Source organism: Trichoplax adhaerens, genomic scaffold, assembly GCF_000150275.1.
Source record: "Trichoplax adhaerens TRIADscaffold_1 genomic scaffold, whole genome shotgun sequence".
NCBI lineage: Eukaryota > Metazoa > Placozoa > Uniplacotomia > Trichoplacea > Trichoplacidae > Trichoplax > Trichoplax adhaerens.
In genome coordinates, this window is record NW_002060943.1 from 9,396,996 (window position 1) to 9,419,858 (window position 22,863).

General features: G+C 32.4%; 3 protein-coding genes across 3 annotated transcripts; 2 read left to right on the forward strand and 1 right to left on the reverse strand.

Moving 5' to 3' along the window:
- Window positions 1–4,038: 4,038 nt before the first annotated feature.
- TRIADDRAFT_52368 (uncharacterized protein) lies at window positions 4,039–6,925 on the forward strand (the record flags this gene model as incomplete). The annotated part of the gene is made up of 4 exons (XM_002108131.1): window positions 4,039–4,243; window positions 4,428–4,493; window positions 5,103–5,150; window positions 6,348–6,925. 4 exons carry the CDS (start codon window positions 4,039–4,041, stop codon window positions 6,923–6,925), a joined length of 897 nt encoding a protein of 298 aa, XP_002108167.1.
- A 3,381-nt stretch (window positions 6,926–10,306) lies between these two features.
- TRIADDRAFT_63539 (expressed hypothetical protein) lies at window positions 10,307–12,272 on the forward strand (the record flags this gene model as incomplete). The annotated part of the gene is made up of 5 exons (XM_002108132.1): window positions 10,307–10,322; window positions 10,689–10,744; window positions 11,269–11,356; window positions 11,746–11,776; window positions 12,104–12,272. The coding sequence occupies 5 exons, from the start codon at window positions 10,307–10,309 to the stop codon at window positions 12,231–12,233; spliced, it is 321 nt and encodes a 106-aa protein (XP_002108168.1). The 3' UTR covers window positions 12,234–12,272.
- Window positions 12,273–17,079: 4,807 nt separating this feature from the next.
- Window positions 17,080–22,596, reverse strand: TRIADDRAFT_52370 (uncharacterized protein; the record flags this gene model as incomplete). The annotated part of the gene is made up of 21 exons (XM_002108866.1): window positions 17,080–17,154; window positions 17,339–17,379; window positions 17,479–17,568; window positions 17,687–17,819; window positions 17,913–17,968; window positions 18,067–18,112; window positions 18,221–18,277; window positions 18,361–18,399; window positions 18,502–18,558; window positions 18,883–18,996; window positions 19,285–19,370; window positions 19,586–19,686; window positions 20,775–20,875; window positions 21,022–21,077; window positions 21,155–21,254; window positions 21,348–21,411; window positions 21,574–21,752; window positions 21,936–22,073; window positions 22,207–22,299; window positions 22,395–22,458; window positions 22,544–22,596. 21 exons carry the CDS (start codon window positions 22,594–22,596, stop codon window positions 17,080–17,082), a joined length of 1,743 nt encoding a protein of 580 aa, XP_002108902.1.
- Between the last annotated feature and the right edge of the window lie 267 nt (window positions 22,597–22,863).

Consider the following 22,863-nt stretch of genomic DNA (forward strand, 5'->3'; position numbering starts at 1 on the left):
ATTGGCATGCAAAGCTACAAAACCGTATTTAATTTAAGTCAGTGGTACTGCATGCAAAATTTGTGAAATGGCGAACATACGTTTAGGTTCGACCATTAATTAAGCCCACATTAGTAACATTACTATATTGCATCGATAAGACCTTAACCATGGATCACTGGAAGGAATCACTGTAGTCTACGCTATATCGCAGGTTCGAAATGTACTCGTATATTTGTTTGAAGCTCGTATTTTGCGGTATGCACTAACTTACAGTATGCAATATGTGTAGAGTGCAGTAGCATATAGTATAATTGTTTACTAGTAGAATATTGTAATACTGCCGTGTACAATGTACATTGTACAGCTCACTATCATACAGTAGCTCTACTTATCCACTAACTATTCGTGCAGAAGAAGAAGAGATATAAAAACGTTTGTAATTAATAATACTAAGGAATTGAAGACCAATACTTGGGAATAATGATATGATACGAAGGTGTCATTCGAGCAAAAATGGATGAGGACGTGTCATAACGTATTCATGATTATGATAGCACCAGGTGCAGATGATTCGGCTACTTTCAGATGCTGACCATTTTCTGTAATATTTTTTAAGGGTAAAATGTAGCATATTTCTGGTAAGAAAGCTACGAGGTGCAACCGAAGGCTCAGTTTTCAATTTACTTTTATAGTTAACAAATAACATTGGTAGATTGTCATCATTCAGCATTTAAGTGAAAACCTGTGCACTCGCAATGTGTTACCTTGAGCTTGGTGATATCCAATGAAACGTTAGGAATTCCAACCAAAAGCCATCATGAAGGTCAATCGAAACTTGGCCTATTAATCTTTGAATACAGGGATTACTATCCAAATCGTTAAGACTACCTGACCAACTGGCTCCCATTTTTTAAACTTTTACGTTTTTAACAGTAAACATCGACACCAAAATTCCAAATACTCTTTCGTAAACTATAGTACGAATAAACTAACTATACCTGTGGTACATGTAAAACAACTTTCTATCGTATCAAGTTGCTGTCTGCTCTCGACACTCAACTAGTAAGCCTTCGTTACTCTGCGCTGACATGCGTATTAGCTATTTACAGTTTGAGAAGTTCTCCGTTACAGTACTGTACAGTACTGTACAGTACTATAATGTACTGTACAATGTACTGTACACCGTACTGTACATCTAGGGTCTTGGCTCACTTCGCTGGCAGTGGCAGAGGTACGTACAGTATACAGTACGCTGGTATTAAGACTAGTTCATGTATGTTCTGTAATAATAACAGGTAATCGGTCGAATAATAGGTGTGTATTAGCGTGTTGATAAATTTCTACTGAATGTGGTGAGATAGCTGAGAGGCAATATTATATTCATTTGCACGACATCGTGTGGCCGGTTAACTTTAAGCTAGTTATTGATAAATTTATGCATAGTACAGTATATTGTGCACAACGCTAACTGTTATAGGAATTACAGTATTAAAAAGATAGAGGTGGCCGGAAATAATCATTTAATACTGTGCGTATACTGTACTACGGTAATACCGTACTGTACTGTACTGTATGTGGAGATCGACTGGTCGACCATTTGAATGATCACTTCAAGAGACCTGTGTACAGTACAGTCGTTTCCAGCCTGTACTGTACACTGTAGACCATACGAGAATACTGTACGCTTTCAGTGGTACAGTACAGTACAGTACTGTAGAATGAGCAGAAAAATGATAGGCCTCCGCGCTTCTTTGCACAGCGTACTTTTTTACTCGTGGTCTTATGTCATATGTACTTTAGTATACTGTACTTCTCTTTTTCATTTTTTTATTTGTTTAATGTTCACAGAGTAAGTAAGTACACAGTGCTCATCTGTGCTCTATCATAAACTATTAAAAAGAAAGAGGCGGACAGAAAACGGTCGTTCACTATCCTAATAATGTGAAGGCTGATTATTTTACTGGTCATTTCAACTGTATTGCATGTCTTCAATTGACATCCAAATTAGCTGCAAACATGCTCCTGAGTTGGTTTTGTGCAGTATGGTATACGGTTTCATTGACACAGTATAGTAGAATGATCGCAAAGATGATAAACCTCCACATTATTTTGTAGTGAAAGTAGTTTCTCGTCCCTTCCTTTCTTTTTGCATAGTGCACTGCCAGGGACTACTAAATAAGAAAGAAACGGGACTGCCACCAGTGCAAAATACTGCGGAGGCTTAGCATTTTTCCCCTCATTCTACTATACGGTACCAATAAAACTGTATACCATACTGCACAAAACCAACCTAGCAGCTTATTTGGTTATCAATCCCAGACAGCATAGTATGTATGCCGTTTACAGATATACGAATTCAATTGAAATGGCTAGTAAAATAATCAGCTTCCACATTATTAGTACTGGTGTAGACAGCAGTCAACAAACGTTGGCAGTCGCGCTTCTTTCTGCAGTATTGTATTGTCTCGTCTCGGACGGTCGGATATTTGGACCTTATATCGCCTTGTTCAAAGACTTTAACTAGTTATTATGAAGAAAATAGACGTCGCACGCAGATTTTAATTGATGAACTATGTTATTTAGCTTTTCTCTACCGATTGATGTATAATTTGTGCAGAATAAAGGGGTTCCTTGATTTTGCTCGTTAAAATTTATCGGCTAAAATATCTTAGACATACTGTACTGTACAGTACTGTACCTTTATGGTTATACTGTAACATTCATTAAGTCGAATTCTATCTTAAGTACAGTATATCACTTATTTTTCTAACAAAAGTGAAGTAATATTATTCTATTTTACTAAATTGTGCTTGAAAGAAGTTATATAGCGTTATAAATGCTTTTTGAATTGGTAGAAGCAATTAAAGAAAAGTAGACACAGAAGATCCATACCAATTACCCGTTGTCGTTACTCAATAAAGTAGTTGTTGGCGTTATTTACTGTATGTACTGTACAGTAGAGTACAGTGTACGGTACAGTTGTTCAGAAAAGTCTGTCCATCCGAAGAGTATTCTGTCCAGGTGCAAGGTAGATCTTTGTCTTCCATAACTGTGAACTTTATTTTAGGAGTCTCCGCTGTACTTGACGTAGGGCTAAGGAGTCACAGACTAATTGACACAGTTACAGATGTCATATTCTGCTATAATGTAACGTATAGATCCAATTTTACACTGTGTACAGTATTGTACTTTATTTACTGTTTTTATCAGACTGTACTACTCATCAGCAGAAGTAGGCTATATTACTATGCGCTACAGCATGCAGTACAGTACTACAATGACAACGATGTGCTATTTCTGTTGAATGGCTAGAGCTAGCCAATCATCATCTTTAAGTGCCAATCATTGTCTACAAACCACTTTGAAGACTGCGTCTTAGCGTCTAGACACCCCACGTGATTCAATTAACCAATAAATTTAACGAGTAACCTTCATCAAAGCTGTGCCTGTCAGGAGACTGTCTGACCGAAGTGACTGCTGGCTTTTTTATTCAAGGTTACCAGTAGGGTAGCGAGAAACAAATCGACGGTTTAGATTCTAAGTGTATTGCCATTTTTTTTTACGTCTATCGGAAAAAGTGTGCATTATTGTTTGGGAATATAGACGTGTTAAGAAGGCACGCTGTACATTTGGTCTCCAACTCTGTAGCGGATGAAACGCGCTTAAAGCTACCGTCAAGTCTTCATGACGATTTTTCTGGATATTAATAAATGAATGTTTAGGAGAAAGCGGAACAACTTGTTCAGGCGATTGTGGCGGTGTCGGGCAAGCAAAATTGTGAATGACCCGACGAATAGTGATCATGACACCGCCCGTTCGCCATCATCACAACTTCAATCACCTTCGGCATCGATTAATTCGGAATCTATCAATAATTTCTTATTAAAAAATTTCAATGATGAACAACTGAAACGCACTGTCTATGGCTTATTGAAAAGTATTTCCATCAAGCAGTTCGAGAATTTAGTAAAATGTATCGAATCCCGCGGTGGTATCAAGTCGAACTGTATAGTAACGACAAGCAAGGTCCAAATTAGACACAGCGATGGTACAACTATGGACGTAAAGTTTCATGTATTACTGTCTTGTCTTTTTCGTTGGCCCGATATGATAGGAGAGGATTATGAACTAAAGAGATTGGCAACATGTACCACCTGCATTGAAAACGATTTAGATGAAATAACTGGTATTACTCCAGCACCTTCAGATCTTCACTTAGTTTGTATAAACCCACACCATTATGGCCGTATAAATCTACAAGGTATGATGGAAGGCTCTCGTAAGCGTCAACTTTGGTTGATTTGTAAATTTAATTTACAATATCTTCGTCTCTTATCCTTACTGTGCTATTTTCTGTTTCATACAGTAATTGCAACAGTTTTAAAAAATGTAAGATGGTACAAGAATGCAACCTCTTACGTTACTTATCTTTTCTAATTTCTTAGAATCTGTGCCATCACCTTACGTTATCTACCAATTAAATGATTTACCCTGTGATTCTACTGAAGCAGGTAAGCGTTCATTGAGATAATTAAGCGTCCGGTATATTCTCTCTAAGTAGCGACACCTTCTGTTCTGTTTGTCTAGCAGTTAGCTAGGTACCGTTTATTCAATTTTAAGAATGAAAGTTTCACCGTTAGTTAATTTCAGCATAACATGATGAATAATGGCTGTGATTTACCTTGTTGCCGACACATTGTCTTAATATGAACAGTCGGTGTAGAATGCGCTTAAGCGTTTATTAATGTTACGAATGAATTATAGCCATGTTACACAAGTTATGGTACCGTAGTACTCGACAGACCTCATTGATACTGTGGTTAGTGAACTACAGTACTGCTGCAGACAGTAAACATTAAATTAATTTACTGTTAGACTTGATAAAAAATTCAAAGAGCGTAAATATAATAATGAACGTAGCAATGATTGAAAAGAAGTGGCTAAGTGTAGTAATGTCTTGTCTAGTATAAGGGAAAATTTTAAGAATTGCGCTATAATTAAAATTTGCTTTTAAATTTTAATCTTCCAGTGCTTGATAATACTTCTCCGTTTATCGCGTCGGCTTTAAAAACAAAATTTTGTGTTACAGAATTTAATTTTAGATAATTTTCTTATTTTAGATTCGAGCAATCCGTCAATATCATTTGATTCTGCTGGTAAAAGTTTCGGTACGTAGAGTAAATAAGACGTGAACATATTCCTAATTCTAATTATATAATTCTTCTACAGTTTATGAAATAAACGTTTAAGTAGACTACGTTTGATGATATTGTGTCGTGGAACTACAAAACGCCTTCAATTTTCTTGTAAATACCGTCTGAGAACATCGCAATTTTTTCTATATTTGATTTCATTTTATATTATATTTTTTTTATACGGACTTTACGCTGATAAAACTCTTTCCAGTTAATAAATAACACCATACGAAATACTGTACTGGACAGTTCTGAAAGCGTACCAAAATAACACAGTGATATGTACCGTACAGTACCATACTATACGGTAGAGTACTGAGTACTGTATTATGTGATCTTCTACTCTAGAAATTCTTTTTTGATAACATCGAGATTGAAAGTTAAGTGCGCGGTACAGTACACCACTGTACATACTATTTCATAGAATCAAATGCTTACTTTATAACGTTCTAATAAATAATTAGAATTAATAATAAAACAATAAATAAATAAAATAAAATCAATCAACTGAACATTTAGATCAGCGTTAGTGCTGCTAGCCTAAATAAAACCTTACAGGTACTATGAATTATCTTTAATGCAAGCTCACCTACCAACTGTTGGGATAGATCTAAAAACTTTTTCTGATCTCGACGATATTTTTATTCCTGACTGTAATGTAGTCAGTTACCTAGTCGTAGAAGAGTCTATGACAAAATTGATGTTTACAGTATTGAGATCGATCTGTCTCCTGTGTTTAATTGCTATTCATCAAACAATCAATGTAGCGGAAAGAGTATGTCTAGCGGCTGCTAGCTCCATTACTTAGGCACCATACGCTCTACTTTTTAAATCTGATGTAGCATTATCAGCGGTTTATTCTTATACTGTAGTAGAGCTAATCTAAGATAACTTCTATTCATCGAATTTGTATGGAACGAAATTTATTAACATATAATACATGACATTTTAAGGTCTTTGTGATACAAACTAGTGATAAAATTTGCCTAATTTTTAGTATTTGATTTGGCCGTAAATCCTTGAATTCTTTAATTAATGGACTAATAAAGGGTGGTTGTTGCCGACATGATCTGATCAGCACTCGTACTACTTCATGTTTTATAATGTTCGCATTATGATCTTGTTGTAGTAGTATATATTTGACGTTTTTGTTTCTATTTCTATATAAAGATGATCATTCATCGTATTCGTCAATATGTAAAGCTTCTTTCGATAGCAGTTGGTGTGCTATCGCGTATTGGGAATTTCGTGAACGTGTTGGTAGAATATTTGATGTTAAAAGTTCAACCGTCAATATTTTTCAACAACTGCCTGAAGGAGAAGGATTTTGGTTAGGTGCCCTAAACCGTGATGGTGTTTCTGGAAATATTTCCAATACTGATTCGAATCAGTGTGATAGCCGAGTATTCCACCGTATCGGCTACGGATTGCAACTATCGCGTGAAGATGATTCTGTATGGATTTATAACCGCAGTGAGCATCCTTTATATGTTAATAGCCCATTGTATAATAAAAATATTCAATCGACTCATAACACGGAAGTTAAAAAGGTCCAACCTGGATACTCATTAAAGGTATTTAACTATGCTAGAGTTGATATGCCTCAGCAGATAAGGCCATACGTTGGTCCAAGATACCCTTATTCGATACGTATTAGTTTTGTGAAAGGTTGGGGTCGTAATTATACTAGGCAGTTTATTACGTCATGTCCATGTTGGTTAGAAATTTTACTCAATGTATCGCACTGACAAATTGACTTACTTGATTGATGAATATATTTTAATTTGAACATATTTTACGAGAATAGCGTCTTGATACTTGTGCTGTCATCTTTGAATCGCAATACTATCTTCTTGCCGCTGTCTCTTTAAAGTTAACATATTCTTTGTCGCTAATATCAAAGTTTTAAGGAACGGTAGTATTCTAAGATAATATTTTATGATCTGTTAGATAACCGAGATCGTTAAGAATTACTCGTTATCGCTAAGGCAAATCGAATCTACTTCTTTGCCAAGCGATTATAACGATATTGCTTTTTACTGTAGAACGATTTAGAAGACTGTAAAATTTTTAGCTACGTCTGTTGTGAATATAGATTGTTGTATATTGCTTCTCACCATTGGATGGTAAAGATATAATTTCCTTCAATCTAAGAAAAGAAATTTGATTTTCTCTTATATCTCTTTATTTTTCCTACCCTTTGCACTGCTCTTGTAATTTATCTCCATTGTATATATAATATATACGTAATTATTGGTATCAATATTTATCAGCTGTAATATTTGGTATTTATGTATTATCATGTATACTTTGGTACAGTACTTTTGATCCAGTTAACGCTTTAGCACGCTATTGTATTAGTACTATGATGCTATCTAACGTAAAATACCAGATATATTTTACTCTGTACCACTGCTTCAAATATGTCCGGTACAACAAACTTTTCAATCAAGTTTAAGCATACGGTTACACCCGTATACAGTACCATAAATATTTCACTGTATATTTAATAAGAAAGTGAAATCGCTGGTCACGGTTAGCGGTGAACTTCTACTAATTCATGACAACCTTGATTATATATGATAGCAACAATCGTCTATTTGACTACAGGAATCAAATGCCTGTTCTATTAATATTTGAAAGAAATGTTCGTTTAATTAATTATTTTCGTGGATAAAATGAAGCCGGAGGTGCTTGCTTTTGTATTATGTTTGACATAAATAATTTCAGAAAGATTTCTTCAATTAAAATTATATATTTATTACTTGAAGAGAATGGTTTCATTCGCAAGATGCTGTGACTAATTTCTTGCATGCCCTTAGGCCTTAGCACCTTGGTTTATTTACAGTAGAGTGTGTGGTAAATTAATGTGCAAGGCCTTTTTCAGTATTTCGATATACTATTGACTGTTGTACAATGTACAGTACTGTACTTGTCGAGTTCATTTGCACGTAATGGAACGGTATGTACCTTTACCACTTACCGCAAAGGCTTATTTAAGTGATTAGTTATAACTAATTGTGAAGCAGTAGTAGAACGCCGTAGAACTCGTTGCCGTAAGTACTCCTTGCAATCAGTCTACAGTAGGCACCCGTTCAGTTTACCGAAGTGATAGCGATGCACAGGAAATGATTTGGTCAATTTCTGGTAGCCCGGGCGAATTTATTGTTGCTTGCAGACTCTAAAGTACCCAGATTGTCCGAAAATTTACTTGCTGTAAACTTAGGTTGATTGCAGATCTAGACGTGGACAACACTGCCATCGTAAAGCATAAAATCTGTTTTCCGTCGCTATGTATAATTATAGTACTTCACATAGCGATCTCTAATTATGATTTTCTGCGTGCAGATTATGCGTTTAGGACTTGAAAGTCTACGCTTCGGTACATAATCGTACTGTACACTGTACAGCACTAAATGAAACTAATTAAGCAATTGATATATTGATACGAGATTCCACAACTGAGGAAGAAGTTAATTTACAGTTAATTTATTTACTGTAATTAATAACTGTAGTTCTTTTATTTAAAATATATTTATGATGTGTATCAGGCTTTACGAAATAATGTATGTTAACTGAGTCGCTGAGTTAAGGTTAAGAACCTGGTCAAACTGAACTTCAGCCTAAACTCTGAGGTAGGTACACTGTACTCGGTCCAGTTTACGCGCCAGAGACTGATCAGACAAACCTGTAACGAAGAAGTTTTTTTGATAATTATAATGAAATATATATATCTAATTATAACACTAATCTCGTATACTACACTGCGCTCGTGTATCCCATACGGTCCAGTTTATGCGGCAGAAACTGATCAGACAAACCTGTAATGAAGACGTTTTTTGATAATTATAATGAAATATATATATAATTATAACACTAATCTCGTATGCTATACTGCACTCGTGTATCCCATACGGTCCAGTTTATGCGGCAGAGACTGATCAGACAAACCTGTAATAACGAAGTTTTTGATAACTATAATGCAATATATATATATATATATATATAATTATAACACTAATTTCGTATGCTCTACTGTACTCGTGTATCCCATACGGTCCAGTTTATGCGACAGAGACTGATCTGACAAACCTATAATGACGAAGTTTTTTGATAACTATAATGCAATAATATATATATATATATATAATTATAACACTAATCTCATATACTATACTGTACTCATGTATCCCATACGGTCCAGTTTATGCGGCAGAGACTGATCAGACAAACCTGTAATGAAGAAGTTTTTTGATAATTATAATGAAATATATATATAATTATAACACTAATCTCGTATGCTATACTGCACTCGTGTATCCCATACGGTCCAGTTTATGCGGCAGAGACTGATCAGACAAACCTGTAATGAAGAAGTTTTTTGATAATTATAATACAATATACTGTATATATATATACATATAATTATAACACTAATCTCGTATGCTATAGTGCACTTGTGTATCCCATACGGTCCAGTTTATGCGGCAGAGACTGATCAGACAAACCTGTAATGACGAAGTTTTTTGATAACTATCATGCAATAATATATATATATATATATATAATTATAACACTAATCTCGTATACTATACTGTACTCGTGTATCCCATACGGTCCAGTTTATGCGGCAGAGACTGATCAGACAAACCTGTAATGAAGAAGTTTTTTGATAATTATAATGAAGTATACATATAATTATAACACTAATCTCGTATGCTATACTGCACTCGTGTATCATCCCATACGGTCCAGTTTATGCGGCAGAGGTTTTTTGATAACTATAATGCAATATACTGTATATATATATATATACATATAAACAATTATAACACTAATCTCGTATACTGTACTCGTATATTCAGTAATAACTAAAGTTAATAGACGTGCTGTACAGCGTACAGTACGATTGCGTACGGTAGTAACCGTACTGTGCAGTTTCAATAACCAGTCAAAAAAATACAGTACAGTACACGAGTAATTTCTACTGTAATATTGTACTGTAGCACGTGTGCTATACTGTACTGGACTCCATAGTAAACACTTACTGCTGCTAACAATCATCATTTAACAACCATTACTGAAAAGTCGACGCACAACTCCGCACAAGGCTGGTAGAAATCTAAAAAATGCCTGGAAGAGAAGGTACACCTATCAATTTTCGCAATATATCGCATTTTAAGCATGCTAAAGAGCTTCTACTATACGATCATGACTTTACTTTACTTTATAATACATATAATATACACAAGTAATAATTATAACTTTAAATTGTAAGTACAGTAAATGTCAGTAATACCAAGTTACTAACAAATAAGATACTACATACAGTCCAGGCTATCCCGGCCTTGAACATGTAACCGCCACAGCCCTGCTATCCTAGTAGAGTTCCTGTATGACTTTATGCTCCTCTCTTCTTTTAATCCCATCATGCTGGTGCAATTGATTAAAATAATTGTCACATCATACAGTATGATCATGAAGTAAAAATCTTTTGACTTTATACTGTAGGAGGGAAAAAAAAACCGCTCAAACAGCCAAAGAAAGACTCCAAAGATATGGACGAAGTAAGTACTAAACAATCTTACAAGATAATTATAATTACAAGTACAGTAATGTATTAGGCTGCTAAGTTGCAACAAAATTTAAAATACAATTCATCTACATTTTCTGTGCTTAAGAAACTACTGTAGTACAATCTTTCAGCATCAACAATTAGTAGCAATACTGTTTCACCTTATTGCTTCGAAAATGTACATTAATTAAAAGCTCATACGCAAACTAACGACAACATCATTCGGTTTCAACTTGTATCATCATAAGATTATTACCGAATGTCTAAATACTCGTATATTATATTACGTTATGCTGATACGTAAATATTACTAGTAACGTATTATCCTGCAGATAATGTAAAGTATTGTTGTACGTGATATATTCGTTATTAACTAAAAATGAAATAACGTAATTAATTTAAGTATAAAGCTACTTGTACATCCAGCAGCCGGTTCTTGTAGAGTTCGCTCAATAAATCATATTTTACAATGTAGCCTACCCTCTAAATACAGTACGTATATTGATCATAATTTAGGATGAAGCAGCTCGCAAGCAACAACTACGAGAAGAAAAGAAGAAATTAGATGAGGCAAAAGCAAAGGCGTCCCAACGGGGACCTTTCGGTAATTCGATTGATATCACAAATAGTTCTGCCTGTTTTATTTCGTTGAAGACTATAAAGTGAAATTTTACAAATTGATAGTTCTTCTGAATACGTAATTTTATCTACTAAATTCACTACTTTATCAATTGGCTAACTATAAAATTACTTCACGTGTTGTAATGCTCCTGTTAAATGTACTGTATAATGTAATACAATATTGTATACATTAGATGAACTAGCAAGTCTATAAACATTGTCTAAAATATTAAATTGGCATGTTATCTTGTGGTGCACATACTATACAATGTATACATGTAGATTTTAGAATAGAATTTATATCTACTGTAATTATAAATTATCAGAGAGCCATTTTGATACTGCTATCTAATAGATTCTTCATGATTTTAGGTGGACCTGGACTTAAGAAATCTGGCAAAAAGTAAGCGTCATTCTATGTTGCCACTCTCCTATGATTATCTGCTTATTTACTAGCCTAAATTATGCTATTTAGTATTAATTAGACTTAAACGTAGATACTAATAAGTGATTAATATCTTAACTAATACAATATATCGGCCACATGATCAGCTCAAACTCTTTGCTATAACCTAGCAAGCTAGTATAAATAATACTGTCATGTTATTTTAGCAGTTCACTATGTAACGCCTAGTCAAGATAGAAAAATACACATGTTTAAACTATGTGGCACCACGACAGTTTGGATTAGTTAGTCATTACCCCATAATCTGTGTTTTAAAATTTAAAGTTACATTGCATATACTGCCATTTGTGCCCTGAAAGATCCAAAAATTGATTTAATGATCGTAAGGTATATTATCGATACTGGTGTAACTAATAGTAAACAAATCGAAATATTACGAGATAGTTCTCTCTAGCTTAAAAGTGTAGATGAATTCTTATTTATAATAATAAATATCATGAATTACTTAAATCTTGTGTTTTGCCTCGGAGATTCTTGAAATGACTACTTATAGCAATTCAATGTAAAATCACTTTTTCAAATAAAATATTGTGATGCAGTACTAGAACTACGATCCGAATAGTCGCTTAAATAAGAATATGGAAGCTATAAGAAGTGGAATATTCTCTTTTTTGGTCTAATTATAATTATTGGCTCATTTTAAAATTTTAATCACGTTGTTTTTATAGCCGCGTATGTCCATAGAAGTAGAAAAATTTGCATTACTCTACGTAGAACACTAAAGTAAAACAACGCACAAATCGTCAAGGACAGTACGCAGAATTCTATGCAAGCATAAATTGAACATTCAGTATACAGTATCTGAAGAGATTACATATTATGTCTTTACGTCAATTCAGAGCGCAGCTCAAAGATGTTTTAGGGTACGTATGCAGTTATGGACAGTGGTAATCTTGAGCGATTTGCGGTAAAATAAAAGAGTTGCAAATACTGTACAATAGATATTTGTTAACGAAATTATGAGGTCTCCTTTTTGTTGTCAAATGCGTAGCTAGTGCCATGCAGAACTATGACATGTAATCAGTACAGTTTATAATTGTTCTGAATATACAAGTGATCCATAATTCACGTACCCACATCTGTAAAGAAACCCTTGACGCGTTTTGATTGTTGGTGAGTGAATATACGTGATTTATAGTAGATCTGCAAGTGTCAAAACAGTACTGTGTGCAATGTATTTGCAATATGCGTTCAGAATTATGAATTATAATTAGCTAAGACTCGCAGTAGAATAGACGACACCGATGATTGTTGAGAAGGAAACGTAGTTTTATTTAAGGGAGTAAAATCAGGATACGGGATTTGTTGATGCATAAGAAGAGAACACAGTCAGAAAAGACATATAGTCATATCAGGTTTAGATCCAAGTTTCAGCTCTATAGCTTGACTAAATATAATTAAGCCAACTATAGATAGATTTAGACTTTAAGGGGGATCGTATGCAAAATAATTTACAGTAGATACTATAATGTCCAGTCCATAGAGCCTCTATGATAGTGGTAAAAGAAAAAGGTCTACATTGTACAGTACATATATGGCCAAGTTGGTCGACTTTCATGCTGCACTACAGTAATACATTACTACTGCTTAACAGTTGGTTTAGAAAAGCAATAGCCCTTAAGAAGATTGCAATGACTAGATCTGTAGTCATGCGTCCATATTCGATAACGTTGATTACATGTTTGGCGTAGTTAAATTGCTAACATTTAGGTATTCTCAGGATTTCCTTATTAGATAACAGTTGACTACTAATGTTAGATATTTCTAAATTACTAATGGTAGTTGATTATACTGTGTAAGTATGGGACATGGTGTTATTACCTTGTGTGAATCAAATATACCCCAGTTATGAAGAAATCCAACACTTTACTTTACTGTGTTAGACTTTAAAGGAAAACTAATCGTAAATCAAGTAGATAGACTTGCACTATATACCGATTATGAGCCGAACCCTTAGCACATCTACCTGTTGATCATGTAACGAAACTACCAGTTCATAATTGAGTTTTTGAATTGCTCTTTATTTCGTTCACTCAAACTAGATATGCCATCGCGTACGATAACAACACAACACAAAGAAATCATAATAATTGAAAATGATCTAATATGAACTTAACTACTTGTAGTACGTATACTGTATTCTAACACATAAGAATATTTGTAGCATGTGATTTTAATGCGGTAGCTAAAGTGTAGATAAGACGAATGAAATGCCCCATGTTTTATAACTATAACTTAAACAGTACAATCTCTGAAATTTCTTAGTTCTACGACGCTTACAATACAAGGTAACAAGCTACGAATGACATTGAATTACAGCGAGGGCGATATTACGATAGATTGCCTATTTGGGAAAATTGCTTCTGCCGATGGATGATTCAGTGGTGATTGTAGGCAGCTTGGTTGCCATAAATGGATTGAGCGAGCTACTGTAAATACGATTAATAAGACCTACGGATAGGAGCCGTTTTTGATTCATTCCGGTTTAGGATATTACTTTAGATTCTTGTTAGTAGTAACTATGTAACTATTATTATAAATACTTAATAAAAGCCTTTAACTTCTATTTAAATCTACACTATTGAGTTTTGAGATAGATTACCTTAGCTTTAGGTAGAGCGGCCAGATACTTTTTAATGCAAGATCTTTATCTACTTGTATATATGTAAAAAAATTGGATAAGCTTGATATGTGAATATCTTAAGGGATAGTTCTGAAAATATAATGTCTTAATCATAGCTTTATAGTAATCTGTCTTAGCCTGATATTATAACAGGGAAATGTAATATTATGATCAAGTAATTAAATCAAATTAATAATAGTAATACCCAGGCATATGCTGAAGTGAATTAATTTAGACGGAATGAATGATTATGCTTGTCTTGTGACCTTTATATCTAACAAATTGAATCTACTCTCTAGTCTAGTCTTTGCAGATTACGTTGACTTTTAACATATAGATACTAATGATTTATATTTCAAAGTATTCCATATATCTACTGCGTTTGTTAACTATGAATGATACTTAGTTACATCAAACTTTATTATCTATCAAATACATTGATTTATCATATGCAAACAACGCATACGATTGTAGATTTGCAAAAATTAAAAAAACGTAATGTATTACGTAGATTACTAGAAATATGTATACGAGTATATATCCAAAAAAAGTATACGCGTATACAATAATTGGAAAATTATTATTTATTGATATTTATTACTTTGCCTTTGCACAAACAGAGGGCAGTCTAATAATATAATATAATTTATATATGTAATTTATACAGGATACTGTACTGTATACCGTAATGTATCAAAGAACAATTGAAAAGGATACTAAACCAACATCATCATCAATGTACTGTATTTTGCCGGTTTATGCACGTTACTATGGTAACTAATAGCCATAGTAACAAATGAAAAGCAATGCTGCCTTTTAAGTTTGGTGTAGGACCCTGTTATGCTGGATTGATATTATAGAAAATACAGTACGATAATTGACATATTGGGTCAACTAATTAAATCATTAATTTACAAGACCGAAAACTTTAATGCATTCTTGCTGCTTTGAGACTCTTGCTAGATTATAATTTTTAAGATTCATTAATATTGAATGTCGCAAACTGTATACCATGCCTAGAAATCCTTTTCCATTTCCTTGCTATGAAAACGAACGTAGTTTTAACGGCAACGAACCATCGCATGTATGTATATAGGAGAACTTATTATGGTTTCTGAACTGACGTTTATTCATGTATTATAATGATACCAACTGCTGTGATAATAACTGCGCTTTAGCACCTCATTTAATTATAAAATTAATTTAATTTAATACGCAGTCTTAAAGAATTTGACTGTAAATACGTTGTGATATAGCATTTCTTTTCTAAAAGTTTTCAAATTAGATATTAATGAGTTTTTAACGATGCTACTTCTATAAAATTTACGCCTACAGCAAACATTTCCAAGAAACTTCAAGCCTGTCGATAATGTGACGTGGGATCGGCTTCATCAAACTCATACCCTTCAAAGCATGAGAAGAAGTTATTTCAGTTACGATGAGGAGGTTATTTTATTAATAAAAACATTTAAATTCGAATGCTTTCTTTGCTAGCTTTGAGCGAAACTCTTATATTGCAACTTCTATCTCTCTCTAGGAACCAAAAGATAGCTTAGATTTCGCATTGAAATCCTATTATGATCACCACAGCGAATTTCTAAAAGACACAAATGAGACATTACTACAAGCTGAGACACTTAACAAACCGCACAAGTAATATTTATATAGAATATTCTTAAGAGTTCCTTGTAACAATATAGCTATTAGTTTGAGTTCTTAAAATTATAATAGTACTAGCTAATACAATCCGACTCCACTATAGACGAATATTACGAAATCGCCCTAAAACAACACCTGCTAAAATTGACTTGAAGAAGTTACCGATTAAAACGTATCAATCCAGTACAAAAGAAAATCCGAATAGGGTCAAAGGAGCAATTGGTATTATAAATAGTTTTGTTGAAATTAAAATAAAATATCTAGCATACTTTACAGCACTTTCGTATAATTACTATGATTTGTATAACATTGTGTATAACTTGTATTATATATAGAGGGCCACCACAATGCGGTTACAAATAATGGATTTTCTCGGAAATTTGATGGAGGATTTTATACTAGCTAATTAACCTTGCGATTATTTTTTGTGTTAATTATTTACTCAATTAACTATCTTTTATCAGTATGTTGTGCACTATACCTACATTAATGTGAAATAAATACAAAATTAGTCTTCTGAAAGGAATAAGGCTAAGGAATGATCAAGTATTTTATTGGGTAGCAATTCATTAGCATAATTTATTTTAGTATGCCTAATGCTTCAATAATATTATTTTCGTAACACGGTATCACATCAAAAGAATTTAGATCAAGTTTATTTAATAAATAGATTTCCATTAACCCTTTCAAGTTAACTAGGAATTAGCTTTCAAAAAATACTATTATCAACAAGTGCTTAAAATGTTTTTACATACAGATTAAAAATGTTAGTGATAGCGTAAAATGTAATACGGAAATATAATAAAATACTAGAAACTCGAAGGATTTAAGTAATAATTGCACGTAGGCTACAAATCAAAATCACATAGAAAGATTCTATGGCTTTAATAAATTTCATTCAAAAATTGGGTATCATGGCAAAGTTTATCCGTAATCATCTTTTAAAGTCACCTAGGTACTATAATTCTTGTATCTCCACTCCTTCAATGCTTTCTTCGCGAGTAGATCGACTAGTTCGCAAACGAGCATTACACTAACCCAAGATTGAAGAATTCACATTATTAAAATTTACTTGTATATGAAGTAGAGTTAACCAATACTGAATCTATGGTAACAGTTAGCTATACTCGCATAGTACATATGGTATGCATTAAACTAAGACAAAACACTTATTTATTGATAATTAGCTTAATAGTAGTTTGAGCAAATTAACTTACAGTTTTGGGCCTTGTCATCCTTTTAATGCGATCGTTATTTGCTAATATAGTGAAAAATTTTTAATATTAGAAATCAAATTCCATGTATTCATAACAATCCGAAATTTTAAATGGACATAAATAGGATACGGTGATCTAACCTGCTTGTATGTGAGAACTGCCGGGTCCCCTTGGAATAGCGCTAAAACAACGTGTTTTAAGTTTAATGTCTTTTAATGGTTGTGCCCGACCTGTGCATGATATATAAAGTACACTGTCGTTAATCACGCTGTATAATTATTATTGTTCAACTGACACAATAAAAATTAATAGATACAGAGAGTCAATCAATCTTTAATGATAGTATACCACTAGAGTTTAAGAGGCTGTATTGCTTCTCTTCAAATTCGTTAATTTGAACTTGAAGATCGTCTACTTTATGGAAAGCATTAAGTTTGAGAGATCTTTCGTGCGCTATTTTCTTCTGTAAATGTTCTACAGCCTAACAAAGCATTATATGCAATAAAGCCTTTAGTTAGCTTACATTTCTATGTCATTTACATATAGCAACAGCTTTAAATTTAACACTAAGAACCTTTCTGCCTTTAGCTTCAACTACGGCAACTTCCTTTTGATTCTTTTCGAATTTCCCTATAAAGTAAGAAAATTAATAGAACGCTGTTACCAAAAGGTACGCTATTGTAAGTTGATTAGTTAGCAATACTGAAAGTTAGGCTGCTATAATTAACCGGTAACTTCTTGCAATAAGACGTCCTTAGTTTTTAAGTCATCGATCTAAGTGTGAGATGTTTCCATTTTGTTATCGTGTGAGTAGATTAATAGAGAGCATCTAAAGATGGATTTAGCAAAATATGATTATACTGTATATCATAAACGTATTACCAGCTGCAGGAAATTTTCTCTTTTTGCAAGTTCCAATTGTTTCCTATTCTGAGCTTGCTGTAATGAAATATTTAGGAAATTAATCTAATGTTACTTTGTAAATAAATTCATATCGAAGTCATCATAAGTGTTGTATGTACCTGTTGAGCAACATGAGTTTTTTGTACTTTTTCATATTCCTAAAAAAATTTCCAGATTTTGTTTTAAGTTAGCAACAATCAAGTAATAATTTTACTTTCTAGTCTGCGTATTTGCAAACGTGAAGTAACTATAAATTTTACCTCTGCAGCTAATTTCTTCTGTAACGATTCTCTATCCTTTTCCAAATGCTCTATACACTGCAAAAGCAATTAAAATAGAAAGTAAGTGTACGTAAGACAAGGCTCTATATGATTTCAGTTTATACTATTCATAATCTATCTGATGCACTTAAAAAACAAAAGTTTGTTAATCTATTAGCAACGCAATCGTTATTACTCTACGTGCTCATAAAACTATACATCTACAAGCAGTAAATTTAAGCTTGAATAAGTAACCGTATTGGAAATACAAGATTTTATAAAATTTATGTATGACAATATATAATAAGGGATAATAATAGATTTATTTACTTCTGCAACTGTTAAATTTTATGTTTTCTGTAAAAACTAACTATACTACACCTTCCGTAAAGCTTCCAGCTGCTGTCTTAGCAATGTAATTTCTTCGTCAGCTTTCATCTTTATTTGTAAATTTCCCTTTTGCATCTTATTAACCTTTTCTTTCAATTGTTCTTCCTGTTGAAAATATGCCAGCCGTATTAAATTAGGAACCTATTAATATGTACACTTTCTACTAAAGCTAATTAATCTCTCTAAGTACAATTATAAATCTAGATCATTTCAAGGATTTACGTTTTTTGTGAAGCTTAATTTATCCTTTGCAATCTTCCATTCATTCATCGTTCTCAATTTAGCTAGCTGTGATAATAATAAACTTATCAAAAGTTTGCAAATGAATAGATAACCAAATAATTAAAATGCTACAATTATTTCCTATCCTTAATTGTAGGTTTCTCAGCTTACATATTGATTTAAATAAATATTTTCCTTATGCAATTCGCGAAATTTTTGCGATTTTTCCAAAATAGCATCTAGTTTTTTATATCCATCTATATTGTTTTAAAAATGGAGCTGATAAGCATTTTTAAAGTAATTATAAATTAATCACTAACGTAATTTAATTTGAACTATTACTTAATATGCCATTTGACATAAACAGAGGTAAATACGAATTTAAATGAGATAATTAATTAATCAGCTTCATATATCGTAATTACGAGTATGTCATAAATTAATACTTTACTATGATAGTAATAGAATGTACCTTTACTTATGATTGATTGATCTTTTACGGTTTTTAATTTTTGAATGGTTTTTTTCCTGGTCTCTTGAATATTTTGTTGGATGTCATTGTAGAAGTGGCATCTGCATATAATGTATCGGTTGGTTTAATATACTAATATAGGATAAATATAGTAGGTAATTTTTTATCGCACTACAATTGTATTTATAAACGAACGATTATAATTATAGACTCGCTTTTGTAACTTGTATGATAATAGCTTTGTTTACTGGCTCACTTTAAACTTATAGTAATGCCCGATAATGCAATAAGCTTTAGACCTCACCGAAGATTTCGAATACAAATAAAGCAATAGAGAACACAATGCAGGTAAATATGCAATAGCTTATTTCGTAATCTTTATGAAATTTACAACTAGATATCTAAATTCTATTTAACTATATTATGATAGGATTTCCTACTATAAGATTTTGTAGTCTAAAAGGATTATATCACGAAAATAATCAAAATTAGTTAACTATTACACAATTAATGTCATAAATGTAAAGTGTACGAAAATAAACTACTTTAATGTTTACGAAAATTATAGTGAAGCTAGCTCCGCAATTTAAAATATGAGACAGATTGTATTAGGGAAGAAGTAGTAAACCTACACGATTGAAATATTCCATTCTAGTAAAATACGAAATTATTTCATGTTACAATTTTCTACTTAGATTGGTATCTCTTCCAAGAGCTTACTTTAGATAATAATGATTATGTAGTAATAAACCCTATATTTGCTGGTATAATTTCACATATGCAACATGCATTACGTGTTATTGACAAGAATAGCTACTAAATTCAGTTAAATGGTCAATTAGTTATCTTAGCATATTTCTTAGTGCATGGACTTAGTAATATTTTTAGCCCTACTTATGTCTAATCATTAAATTGCTATTTTAATGCGGTATATTCCATAACGATTATTCTGGAACAGCTATTTAATAAAGTATGATTACAATCATAAATAGAAGAGATTATGTCGGTAACCGATATAACATAGTATGTACAGTAGCTGCACGATTTAAACAAACCATCTTAATCAGAAGATAGAGTGGTTTAAAAATTACGAGCCGTTACAAAAAAACTAATGCTTAACTATATTTAAAAGCTGAAACATTTACGCCAACAATTATAAACTTCAGATTTAAATGATCGAGAATCTTACCTATAATCATTAAATCGACTTTTTAGTGTGGTAGACGAATGATATAAATTTTTTACCAGATTATCAAACGAATTTTTAATGTTTTTCCGGATGAATTGTTCCTAAAATTGAGGAAGATTTTATACTTAATCCGTTTATTATTTAATTGTTAGGAGGGTAACGGTAAATGCTGAACCCTAAATAGAGGCTTACAACCTAAAACAAGTACTTTATCCGAGGTTGCGGATATTTTCATTTTTATACTGACCTGATCTAAGCTGTAATCTCTCATATCAGCAATTTTTGCTCTTAGCGCAGTAATTTCTATTAAAAAATCGATAATTTTAATATAGTTGGTATAATAGAGAACCAAATTTTTCTACAGATAGAGACGCAAGTACCTAATACTAGCTGATAAAATTTATCTGCTAACTGAAAGTGAGCGTTAGCAAAATTTTCTTCTGATATTTGTCCTACTGTAGATTGGAGATTCTTTACTTCCTATAGATAAAATATAATATATATCAGCTGACGTCATTAACGAATGACAATTGGCTATTTAAGGGTAATACGTGATAACATCAAATTTTTGACCTGTTCTCTTATATGACATAGGTAGCGGAGATGTTTTAACAGTCCCTCATAAAATGAACTATAGCTAATAAACAAAAATATTAAACGTAAAAATTGGTTTACAAAGTGTCTAGAATTAATTCTTTACTATCTATAGCATTATATAGATGCTGTAGACTTTGTATCATTGCTAACCAATTTTAATTTTACTTTGACTTTACATTAAAAATTAAATAACAAAACATACTTTTCGTAGCAGATTCGTTCTCTTTCCATTACTTTACAATCTAACTTTCTTAAACAGTCAGAAAGATAGGTTTTGCTAATGATGATATTATCGCCTGAATCTTTAATATTCTTGGATAAACATCGAACAAAGTCATCGGCTAAGTAAGGTCGATCAATTATGATCGTTTCAGCTGTTCCCTATTTATAGCGTAATGGAATATCAGATGAGAAATTATGCACTATACTATGCCTAATAAATTCGTGAATTTCTTAACTAATAAGTATCAAGTTACATCTTGTGATATCAATACTAGTTTTTAGTAATAATTCAATCTTTAACAATAATACAGGATTTACAAGATAAGTAATCTGTAATCTTACCTCCTTTTGCCATAAATCATTAGGAAGGGTATGATCGATTTTAACTTTCTCAGTTAAAACGAAACTGTGATCTTTAGCTACTTTCTTTCTCATTTGAACGATCATGTGACATTCAATTGCAACTAAAATGTGTTGTATCTAAGAAACAAGAGAATGTAGTCATCGCGAATCAAAATCCTTCAAATAAGAATAAAATAAATGAACGATACCACTTATTGTTACCATTTTTATTTATTACGCGTGCATTTACGTTTGACTAATCATACTTTACCTGTCTATACTTTAACTCAAAGTCAGAGATTATTTCTGGCAAATCGATTTTCTCCGTATCAGTTATTTGTAGTAATCGTTCATGTTCCTGTAGCTATTGGTAGGGATAGCAAAAATGAAGTAGTAACCTACAAAAACCCGAGCCTGATTTCTAGCAGTACTTTTAGCTATAATACATTATTATTTTACCAAGTTATGATCCCGAGTGGCATCTTTTAAAACAGGTAAAATAACCTCTCTTCTATAAAATTTTCTAATTAAATCATCGCATAAAAAATAATATTAGTAAACACTTAAATTTACTGTAATAGCACTACGTTACTAACATTTTAACTTACTCAAATACTTTTAGAGTTTTGGTATTGGTAATTTCTTGTAGGTTAAGTGACATTTCTGCAAATCTATTCTTCAACTCTTCCATACAAGTCCAGATTTGTAAATAAGTTTGCATATTCCGTAAGGTTGCACTAAAGTCCAATAAAGAATATTTTTAGTCAGTTTGTAGAGAAACACACATACAATAGATAAAATAATGATTACTTTTTGGAAATCATTTTATAACAACATATATGAGAGCAAAACTCCTGCGAAGCTAACAGCGGTAAATTACAAACTGCGAGATAATGAAACAATAGCATGGTTGTGATACTCTCTAAAA